The 12,515-nt window shown below is 32.7% G+C and overlaps 1 protein-coding gene across 2 annotated transcripts; it reads left to right on the top strand.

Moving 5' to 3' along the window:
* The first annotated feature begins 153 nt into the window (after positions 1-153).
* LOC128244709 (dynein light chain roadblock-type 2-like) lies at positions 154-7,478 on the top strand. Of its 2 annotated transcripts, XM_052962753.1 has the most exons (5): positions 154-292; positions 2,366-2,441; positions 2,888-3,055; positions 4,165-4,250; positions 7,052-7,478. In XM_052962753.1, the coding sequence occupies exons 1-4, from the start codon at positions 290-292 to the stop codon at positions 4,209-4,211; spliced, it is 294 nt and encodes a 97-aa protein (XP_052818713.1). In that variant the 5' UTR covers positions 154-289; the 3' UTR covers positions 4,212-4,250; positions 7,052-7,478. The 2 variants fall into 2 exon arrangements, with proteins under 2 accessions (XP_052818713.1, XP_052818714.1); XM_052962754.1 differs by lacking the exon at positions 4,165-4,250.
* Positions 7,479-12,515: the final 5,037 nt, after the last annotated feature.

Below are 12,515 nucleotides of genomic sequence, written 5' to 3'. Positions count from 1 at the left end.
AAACCTACGACGAATCGGATGTTTACCAAAGTGATAAGGCAGCTTTAAATCAGCTCTTTTGTTGTCAATTCAACTTCGCCAATTCACTTTACGTGCACCCACTTGATATAAGCCTGTGCGCTAAACTTAAAATAATATTGATAGAATTTAACCCTACGCATTTTGCGAAGGAAGTTCGTATATCAACACCGATTGAGTCACCGGATATAACAGGTACCCGATTTCCAAAGCTTAGCAACGATTCCAGACTCGACTTGTCAACAGTAAAACACCAAGAAAGACAGCAATCATGGTAAATTCTTTGATTATTTTATGAAGTTTACTTTTACATCTTTGCGTTTGACTAAATTTTCATGTTTCCTTTGTTTATATTGACACCTTTTTAGTCATATCCATTTGAACAGTTGAGTTTGAAGATTTTTTCTTCCATAAAAAGTTTCATGACTGAAATTCTGAATATGAAGATTTTGGAAGGTACAATTCCAAATATTTTTAATGATATGTCATAACACATTCGATGTACTATATTTTTTTTAGAAAAATCAATGAGGGGTGTCAGAGGATATGATTAAAATTGATCAGCAAAGTAAATGCACAGCAAACACCTCAGTATCGTTGTAAAATTAGTTTTTAATTAATTTTCATACACCATCTTGTCGATGGACAGGTACAAAAATATGATGTCATATTTTATATTAACCAAAAATTTCCATATTAAAGCACATATCTGAAAACGATCATGAATGGGGGGGGGGGGGGGTAATTATCTTTTCCTAAGAAAAAATAAAACATAATCATTAATGTCCTTGCATCTTACGGGATTTCATTTAGCTTAATCAAAAATGTTACAATAGATGCTTATCATGTCACCACATACACATGTTTCCAATGTCACAAAGAATCAAAATACAGTTCACCATTTTATTTAATAATTAACTTGTCAAGCAATTTGAAACATTTCTGAATTGCATTAAGTCTTCAGTTATATTTATCATAGAATGACAAAGCCTATATGTTTTAATAGCTTAAACAGAATAAAGAACATAGGTAGGTACCTTGGATGAATGTTTATATGAAATACTTGACGAATAATGGTACAATTTCGAATTGCATCAATACTAACCTCTCGTTTAATGTTTTAAGGAAGCAAAGGTAAGTTGAAGAACACAGTGTAAAACATATATACAGTCTTGCTTGAAACCTTGTTGGTATATAATGTGTTCTGTCACTTGCATGCACAAAACAAAGGTTTTGAAACTGGAAGATCATTTGATTTGCCATGATCATTATGGCATATCATGCTGGCTAATGGATTATATGTAGTGCATATGGCCCAGGAGTTCAGTTAAGACTAACAGTTGCTCACATTACCGGTAGCTTACTTTTTTGTATCCCTGTTGCATCACAGTGCAGACACTGCAAGCGGGGAAGCAAATTGCAAACGTAAGTCGCAAACATTTAAGGTTAGCATTAACTGAACTCAGGGTTATTATCTGCCAACTGGTTGTGTATGATAAATGGATACACAATCTTAAAGAAAACAATATTTTGGTTGAATCAGATGCTGTACAATAATCAGAACTCGTTGTAAACTTGTTGTTTTCACTTGCCAATGCAGTCTGCGATATATTTATTTTTCAATTTAGTACTCATGAATGTGAACTACAAATTTCAAATAGTCTAAATTATTAGTAAGGAAAATTGAGTTACCAAACATAGTTTGTGAGACCCTTCTGATATTAAACTTTCCCAATATTATTAATGATTGTGCACTAAAGAAGATTAAATTTGATAATAAAGAAATTAATAAATAATCTTCACAAGTTTATCTGCCTCATAATTATTTGGCATACGATTCTAAGAGTCTGTGAAATTTTTACCGAATACTTTAAGTCAACTCGTTATTTTGCAGACTTTTGAGGAAACAGATAATTTGAATAATGATACATTTATAACACCATGATTGTGCTAACTTAAATACATTATTTTGTCAGAAAAATGTAGTATGTAAAACATGAATGTTTTGTATTTTCTGGAAACTCACAAAAATACTCGCAATTTTTTGTTTTTGATTAAGTAATTAAAGGGCTAAGAAGTAAAAAATAACACTACCTACATGTACCTTCTCAAACCTAAGAATTAAGGAAGAAGATCCAAACAAAACATTTATTAACTGTGACCAAAGAGGGTGTTTGTTCTCACTGCCTGTCCTATCCTTCTACTAGAAAACGGAAATATAGTTATGTACTTCAAACAGTAGCTTAGTCTACCATCATTCACTATTATTTAACACATTATCATTAAAGTTTGATAGTTGTAATCTCAATGAATGCTATGAAATATAATTAATGTTGCTGCATTTCAGTCCGAGGTTGAGGAAACTATCAAGAGGATCTCCGCTCACAAGGGGGTTGGTGGTATCATCATTGTGAATACTGAAGGTTAGAACTCTAAATTATTTAAGCTTTGCAATGGAAAGTCCTTATACAGTTTATTTTTATTTTAAATGCAAGCCATTGTTTGCCAATGCTTGATTTCTTGGCAAATCAAGTTGCAAATAATTAAGAAGGTTTTTTTTGCACAAAACAAAAATATATTAAATGACGAAACAGGTCAAAATGCCTTGTGATGAAAATTAGTTAATTATATATAAATTATATATATATAGTTAATGGTTTCAGGTGTTTGGATTTCTTCATTCTCGGTCTTATGCAGTAATCTTTGTTTATATATTTATGTATATAAAACTGTACTTTTAGTTTTTGCAATATAAAATTTCAGATAAAAATACAGGACAGGCAAGTAAAGGATAGATAAATAGATAAATAAAAGGTTACGATTTAAACGTTTATTGAATAATTATATTTTGATAACACTTTATTAACAGGCATTCCAATAAGAACGACAATGGACAACTCCACAACAGTTCAGTATGCTGGCTTGATTCACCAGCTTGCTGCCAAGGCCAGGAGCACAGTCCGTGACCTTGACCCACAGAACGACCTTACCTTCCTCAGAATTAGGTCAAAGAAGCACGAAATTATGGTAGCCCCAGGTAATAGAATGTTTTAGATCATTCATTGGTAACATCTCAATGAAACATGTATATCATCTTTGGAACATTATCATTACGTGACTGAAATAACAGACTGACCCATTCCTGTATTTACACTCGGTTCTTTTATGAATGGAGTGTTACTGAATTGGTCACACGTGGGTATCTGACCATTCATGTAGATATGCGAGTTTGTCATGTTTTTACATTTTGCACATTTTTTCCTATTCTAAAATTACCATTCAATATTGGCATTTGTTTGATTGTATCATTTAATATCGCATTTTTGAAATATTTTGTACTGCTTTATGCCTTAAAATTGCAAATGTACTGTCTTATTTTAGTTTCTTTTGCTTAAGTCAGTTTTACATAAATGTTGATGCGCCAGTGATAATGCATGAAGAGTAAGCTAAATGTATCGTTAAACAAGAAACTCTAGAACACTATATTAGAATTTAATGACATCATTGTAGATCATAGAGATAAACTGACACTATTGTCAAAAGTCAGTCGTTTACAACTACGGTTGCCTATAATTGATAATCTCAGAATCGATTATCACTATGTGGCTTTTGTCTCTATAATAAGAAAAATATGATAGTAGAAGTATAGTATGAATCATTTTGTATTCAGCTAAAACATTAAATCTTATCATTATCATTAAGAAAATACTTCAATATAACAAAAATACTTTACATTCACTTATATTAAACAATTTAATGAAAAATGATGACATAATCAAATGGATTGACTAATTATTTCTGATGATGGATTATGGTTTTAGTTTTAGACCGATTTTCAATTCTTAGTGCATCATATGCATGTCAGAATGTTTAAATGCTATTTTACTCATATATATTAGCATCAAGAATGCATTTATATTCGTAATTATGCAAAACATTCATTATCATTAGAACAATTCTAGAAATATTATGCTTTATTGATAAATAAAATCAGTCACTAGCATATCTGCCTCTTTTCTTAAACTTCAAGCATGAATGATGCATGGAATGGATTATCGTATGAACTCAATAAAGCACTTCTTAACATTTATATACACCCTGAATTATTAATGCATTTTGTTTTTTCTTCTCTTTTTTCCCTCCTAGATAACGACTATTTGCTAATTGTGATCCAGAATCCCAACGCCGTGTAATGAAGTGACGTTTCCAACAGCATTTTCACATGTCATAATGTAGGGTACACATGTACATCGTGTACTGTTCTTAATCTCTAACACCTTTGCCTTGTAGATAGCCAAATTGTATCGTAATCACTTGATAGGGCTTTAGCCAGGTTTAAAAGGACAGGGTGCTGCAGAAAAGAGTCAGGGTGCTAAGGGAATAATTGTTGTGAATAATTTCAACATTATAAATTTCACAGAAAATGTTAGGATTTGTTTTAAATGAAGTAGTATTAGATTCCAAATGCTAAAAAATAAAGTTGTCAAAACAGTTAATATATGAGTTTGCAGCTTTAATAAAGCCAAAAGGAAAGATTATTGAAGCATTTAATTCTATAAAGACAAGAGGGTGCACATACTGGGTTCCATGAGGGCAGAAGGGGGCTACCAATAAAGGACAGTCACAGTGTGGCACCCTGTAACTCTTTGGCTTGAATCCTACATGCTTAAAACAAATTGTTCTCCTGGAATTAAGATAGAATGTTTAGTTATTTTTATCAATATTTGTTTTCTTTCTTGAGGGTAAGCCAGTCAAAATTAATCTTTATAATTAGTGTTGCTTAAATGAAGTAACCCTTAAGTTTAAATAAACGCGGCAAATCATTAACTATCTATTGTCACACTAAATGTATATGTGTCGTTAACTAAAACACAGCTATTAATTCTCTATCAAGTAATTATGGTACAAAGGTTGAATGAATATTTTATGTATGTTACAAACTGGCATTTGCAGTTTGCACTTGTGTTTGTTAACCCAGCCCAGATTTTTGCTAAACAGACTTAAGTAGCTCATTGCAATTAACCAACCAAAATACATTCTTTAATTTGGATTTCGGTGAAAGAAAAATGGTTTATTGTGATTATCATATTTAATGTCTAAATACTCTTAAACAAGTAAATGCTATGTGAAGTATATAGCAAATGAAAATAGTGAGCTTAGCTTTATCCTGTTTTAAGAACTTTAGAAGTTTCACGAAATTTGGAGCCAGACCGGGCAATGTTTTTTTATATGCAATAAGACACGTTTTTTTGTGGCTGCTTGGTTTTGAATGAATGCATGGTTTAGTTTGTAACCTTTTTTTGTTCGGATTTGGCATGCCTCATTGTTTGAACTTCGGTTTATAACAACATTAATAACAATGTGAAGTATGTGATTTTTAGCTGGTCTGTTCTTCAAAGAATATTTTTGTAGGGATTGTTATAGGCTTGGTGTCAGCAGCATCCGCTAAACTTGGTACACATGTTGCCAAAGAGAAAACATACATGTACACCAAAGGCGCTTTGGCTAAAATAATTGTAATGGTTTATGACTCAAACTGTGTATGAGTGCTGGTGTTTGCTTAGAGGCACCCTAGTTATCTTTTACTACAACAAAATGTCATTCAAGTGCAAAGTTTTAAAGTATATGAATGTTCTCTGCAGTCAAATACTTATTGCCACGTTAAAATTGTGTTACTTGTATTTTGTTTATCCCAAGATAAGCTTAAATGCTAGAGCTGTTATCCTTAACTTGCCTGTCCTGTATGTTTGAAAAGAAACTGCTTACAATATACACCAAACACTTGCAGTCGTATTTGCCTGCTGGTTTTTGCCCTTCTTTCCTCCCAGTGCTGTTTGCCAGATGCTTAATATCCAAAAGATATGTTATTACCATATAATACTTGAAATAAGGTGGAACAAATTAAGCTTTGTCAATCTTAAAGGGGTTGTCATCAAGTTGAATAATATGCTTCAAGACTAAATTGCTGTTTTTTCTAAGAACGAGAGTATGCTCAAACCAAGGAGAAGTGTTATTTTCATTCAGTAGTAGAATATTGTACAACGTTCTTCATGAAATGATATGAATAAAACCACCGTATGCTTGCTATTAATTAGGAAGAAACCTCAGTTTATTATTTCATTCTTAGCTTTACTTTGGAGTAAAAAGTTGCAGATGATTGTTAAAGGTTGCCGATAATGGTTCAAGGTTGTCAATAATGGTTCAAGGTTGCCAATAATGCTGCAGATAATGGTTTATGGTTGCTGATAATGGTTTATGATAATGGTTTATGGTTGCTGATAATGGTTTATGGTTGCCAATGATAGTTAATGGTTGAATGTAATAGTAAATGTAGCCAATGGCATTTTAAAGTTGCCGATGATGGTTTAAAGTTACTATTGATAGACATAAGTTGGCCTTTGTGTGATTAATTACCAACTGGCATCTTAGTTTTAAGGATTATTTTATCAAAATTTCTCATACTATTTCACAAAAATTATCACAAATGTTTGGATGTTTGGAGTGCATCTATATATCATTATTAAGAACATTCTATCACAAACACTGATTTCTGATCACAATTTAGTGGTGTATTCATAAATTGTCTAAGTTTCTTAGTATGTTCTAGATAAATTGATTATCTCCTAGTTACAATTATGTCTAAGAAGTATTAGTACATGAATACTGTTCGTTTACTGTTGACAATTTTGTTTTTAAATAAGTTTTATAACACTTCTATGAAAAGGTTTCTGTTTTGTCTTTGTGTTGGATAAGGTTATACGTGTTTGAAACTGAAGTAAAAACATGTTAACAGTTTGATAGTGAAATATTTTATATTAATTAGCTGAAAATTGAGCAGGGAGGGAACCTGTTATTAAGTTTGGTCATTATTCATGTACTAAAAAGAGGAAGAATCATATCTGTAATGCCAGTATAAAATGATGTAGTAAAAAAATCATATATATGATATATTAAATGATAGGAAAAAAAAATCACGCTTTGTATAAACCTATTTTATTGCCTGTATATAACACACAATTATATCTTCTTTCAGACAAGGAATACCTGCTGATTGTCATCCAGAGCCCCAATGAAGTATAGAGCCCTTGGATAAACCTTGGAAACAACATCTTCTCTGTAGTGATGAACACCCTTATTAAACAAAATGTTCTGTTGGACTTTGCTTGAAGTGTTTTTAGAGAAAAACTTACGTATTAGGAAATTAATTGATAAAATACCATAAGCTGTTCTCAAGGTTGCAAAAAAAGGTGTTCCTCTCATTTTTATATGGTATATTAAATTAAATTATATGGTATATTAAATTAAATTATCTTTTATGCAAAATCAGTATTGTTAAGTTCTTGTAAGAAACCTATTCATTGTTATAGTGTGACATGTTCTGTCTATCATTTCATTGTCTTTTTAGTTATATGATATTTGTACATTAATTTAAAATCTCATTCAATAAACTATTAATTGATTCAGTTTTGCTTTTATGTCCCTGACTGTATCCATATCCTAGATAGTAAAGAAGTGACATAAATGTATTACAAAAAGAGTACCGGTAGTTTATATTGCTCATATTGCTGCTGGCATACTACATTGTATTAAGATCTGTCGCTGTCTGTAATTAACAAAATACTTATTAACACTATACATGTAGCAGCCACATTTTGTACTCAGTGTTGATGAACATTGGTCAGAGTATTAGTCTCTTAGCATATATAGGTCACGGTCAATATACATATACATTGTATCAGGTCAAATGATAGGTCAGTATGTCAAATAAAAGAAAAAAATGTTCATTCATAAGGCCAAATCATTTTGAAAAATGTTTAGAATGTTTATCTTTGAGACCATGTCAAGTTTGATTATGGGTCATGTCTGGTTAAAAAGCAGGAAATTTGGTCAAATATAAGACCACCCAATTTTAATAAACTGTAGTAAGAATTACTGTACCCATTCATTCTTAGTCAAAGTCCATTATTAGTCATGTCTTGTCAAAAGGTAGGATGCTATGAATGTCCAGAAAGAAGAAAACTAGCAGCCCCATCTTCTATTTTCATATAAGTCGGTCAACAGGATCATATTTGTCAAGTCAAATAATAAACTGACCTTGTCTTCTGAACATGACTGCCAACATTTTCTTACCAATCTTGGTCATTTTGTATGCACATATCTTAGTAACTCCTTTTGAAACTAAGCTGAAACATCATGACTTGTGTCCTGGATTAGTAGTGAGTAAATCAAGTTCCATGTACATACCACTTAGTTATGGTGGCATGAGGTCACATACATGTTTTGTTTTTAAAAGCGATTAGTATCTTGTTTGAACAATATGCATATCTTGCTAAAATGACATAATTGGCCAATCAAAATTTGTTATGAAATCACCTTTTACCTCAGCCATTTGAGGCATATTATAAGAAAACACAGTTCTGATTGGCAAATCATGTTTTAGGAAATCTTTAAGTCATTTAAATGTGATACATTTTGATGAGTTACTAAGTCGTTTTTAGCTCGACTATTCGAAGAATGAGGAGGGCTATACTACTCACCCCAGCGTCTGCGTACGGTTAAAGTTTTAGGGCAAGTTGGGATTTTCACTTATAAGTCCAATACAATGGAAGAAAATACAATATAAGGTATCCAATACAATATAAGTCCAATTCAATTGACTTAATACTTCACACAGTTGTTCAGGGCCATCACATGATGAGGTTAGATAACTCCATATTATCCTTTACACAGATTATGGCCCCTGATTGACTATGGAACTTAGGTTAAATTTTTAAGGCAGGTTGGGATATTTATTAATAACTTCTATACCCTTCATTCAATTAACTTCATACTTCACACAGTTGTTCAGGACCATCACACAATGAGGTTACACAACTCCATATTATCCTTAATACAAGTTATGGCCCCTGATTGAGTTAGGTTAAAGTTTTAGGGCGAGTTAAAGTTAAGGGCAAGTTGGGATTTAAATAAAAAAACTTCTATACCGTTCATTCAATGCACTTAATAAAATTCAAAATTATTTATGACCATCTTACAACAAGAAACATAACTCCATTTTAACCCTAAATACAAATTATGGCCTTTGATTTTTTTTGTTTTTTTTTTATTTTAATTTCTTTTGAAAGGCATATTTGTATATTCTTAACCACATTTTCATAATGGGAAATCAATTATTTGAATGACTTGCGTCATTGTTCGAGCGGACTGGTGGAAGGGTAGCATCAAAGTCACCATATGTATTGAATAATTTTAGTTAGGTTTGACATAAAGAGACCAAACTTGGTAATATTACATCGTTATTGTATTCACTTCTAAGTCAAAGCGGGGTAGTCGAGCGCGCTGTCTTATGACCGCTCTTGTTTCAATTTACGTAAGTCGTTTAAACAAGATAAGCAGTCATTTATACAAGTTACTTTGTTGTTTTAACGAACTACCTAACTTGTTAAGGTGTACTGTATCCTACCAGTATGTTGTTTCCAACCTGTTTGTTGTAAGCTTCTAGTTTGCTGTTTGATACCAGTATATGGTATGCTACCAGCATGGTGTAAGCTACCAGTTAGTTGTAAGCTACCAGTATATTATATGCTACTGAATGTGGTAAGCTACCAGCATGTTGTAAGCTACCAGTATGTTGTAAGCTATCAGTATGATGTAAGGTACCAGTATTTTGTAAGCTTCAAGTATGTGGTAAGCTACCAGTGTGTGGTAAGCTACCAGTATGTAAGCTACCAGTATGTTGTAAGCTTTTACTAAAGTTGTATGCTACCAGTATGTGGTAAGCAACCAGTATTTTGTATGCTACCAGTATGTTGTATGCTATCAGTATATTGTATACTACTAGCATGCTGTTAGCTACCAGTATTATGTAAGCTACAAGTATGTGGTAAGCTACCAGTATGTTGTATGCTATCAGTATATTGTATGTTACCAGTATGTTGTATGCTACTAGCATGTTGCAAGCTACCAGTATGATGTTAGCTACCAATTTCCTGTAAGTTACCAGTATGTTGTAGGCTGCCAGTATGTTGTATGCTTTCAGTATGTTGTATGCTTATAGCATGTTGCAAGCTACCAGTATGATGTTAGCTACCAGTATGATGTAAGCAACCAGTATGATGTAAGCTACCAGTATGTTGCAAGTTACCAGTATGATGTAAGCTACCAGTATGATGCAAATTCTCAGTATGTTATAAGCTACCAGTATGTTGTAAGCTACCCAGTATGATGTATGCTACCAGTATGATGTATGCTACCAGTATGTTGTAAGCTACCAGTATGATGTATGCTACCAGTATGATGTAAGCTACCAGTATGTTGTAAGCTACCAGTGTGATGTAAGCTACCAGTATGATGTTAGATACTAGTATGATGTTAGCTACCAGTACGATGTTTTCTACCAGTATGTTGTAAGCTACCAGTATGATGTTAGCTACCAGTATGATGTAAGCTACCAGTATGATGTAAGCTTCCAGTATGATGTAAGCTTCCAGTATGTTGTAAGCTACCAGTATGATGTATGCTACCAGTATGTTGTATGCTACCAGTATGATGTAAGCTACCAGTATGGTGTAAGCTACCAGTATGATATAAGCTACCAGTTTGAAAAAGGTACAAGTATGAGGTAAGGTACCAGTATGATGTAGGGTACCAGTACGTTGCTAACTACCAGTTACAGTATGTTGTATGGTACTGGTATGATGTCAGCTACCAGTATGTTGTTAGCTACCAGTATGTTGTATGTTACCAGTATGTTGTATTCTACCAGTGTTATGTAAGCTTTCCACTATGCTGTAAATTACCAGTTCAATCGGTATGATACCAGTATGCTGTATGCAATTATATTGGTAGCAAGCAATGAATTTGATTCAAAAACACATTGGAAACTAGAAATGCAAGCCCATCTGCCAAATGTCAACTTGGTTCAATGCATATGGACCAACAATCATTTTTGATGTATTAATTATATCTAAAGGCAGACAAAATGTTCAAATTGTTTAAGGTGACCTAAACCTTTGAATCTACTGATATTAAAATTGACTATATGATTTGCCCAATATAGTTTCAACTGGTGGCAAGGGGCAGTGATTACGAACAGTCTCAAGTCTGAGTTCAGACTCAAGACTCAGTATGGCAAAACTTCATTTCATTGTAATTTTCCTTCTATCAAAGCATTGATGGTGAAATTTACTGAAATATATTACTATTTGAATGTTTTACTTTTATTTATGTATTTTTTAGAAATTGAATAAATATGGTACTTTGTAATTCAATAAAAGTGTTTTTCTGAGTCTAGACTTGGACTTAAGACTGTTCATAATCATGGCACCAGGCAACAAATAAAGTTTCCAAAATCGAAGTCAAGCCTTTTGCTTTATACTGACAAAAAGCAAAATTATGACCTTATCCTTCTATCACCGAACTCCAAATAAATATGGTGATCTATTTGTGAATGACAAGCTATCTGCAAGTGATATGGAGCTCTGTTGTCTCCTTGAAATATTATATGCTCTAGTCACTGTCTCATCAATGTTTTCAAAATGTCACCATTATTTTGATCTTTGACCTACTGACCCAAAAGCAACAGGTCAATGCAAACTGCATAACTCTGCAACAATTTATTACTGCTTTGTTTAGTAGGCAGAAAAAAGGTTTGAGCAATTTTATTGAGTTTCAAGACAAAATTAAATATTAAATATAGGGGTCATCTTCTGGTCAAGGGTATTCATTCACTGACCTCATTATCCTAGACCATTGTACTATGGTGTTGAATTGAAATGAGAAGTCCAAAACCTACATTCCGACCAACTTTAGGGTTAAAGCGAGGTTTTTTAAAGGGGAGAAAAGGGCACATCGTGTTTGGCAGTGAAGAATTTGAACATTATGAATTTAAAAAAAATGTAGGAATTGTGCTTAATTGAAGTAACAATAGGTTTCAACTGACAAATATGTCAAGTTTGTAGGTATTTATAATAACATTTTAAGTTTTAATCAAAACAACAGATTTTTTTATTATCCTAAGCATTTAATTCTATGAAGGCAAGAGGGTGCAGATGCTGGCCTTCATGAGGGCAGAAGAGTGCTACCAAAAACGGGACAGGGTGCAGCAACCTTCCATAACTCTTTAACAAACACCCTAAACTTACAAAAGCAATAAGCAATATTCCCTCCATATACAAATGTGTGCATACTAAAGCTGTATTAATGAATACTGAAACCATTGTGATGTATAAGTACATGAAGTAGAAATTAAAGGACAGACTTGCAATTAGAAGTGAATATCCGCTGTTGTTGAACACTGCATGTACATGTGGACACCTCTACGAGTGCTTAGTCATAAAGGGTCTAACCGATCTATGGGCCCAATTAGTTCAGAATTAGCAACATTGTTAACGTCATTAATTGTTGTTAACTTTCAAATATCTACTGCTCTGAATGTCTGAATTCTGAATGACTTGTAATTTGCAGTATTTCAAACAAGAACTATTTCAGCTGTTATT

The sequence above is a fragment of the Mya arenaria genome, chromosome 8 (genome assembly GCF_026914265.1).
Source record: "Mya arenaria isolate MELC-2E11 chromosome 8, ASM2691426v1".
Classification (NCBI taxonomy): Eukaryota; Metazoa; Mollusca; class Bivalvia; order Myida; family Myidae; genus Mya; species Mya arenaria.
The sequence above is the reverse complement of the archived record's forward strand: the minus strand, read 5'-3'. Positions and strand labels throughout refer to the sequence as shown.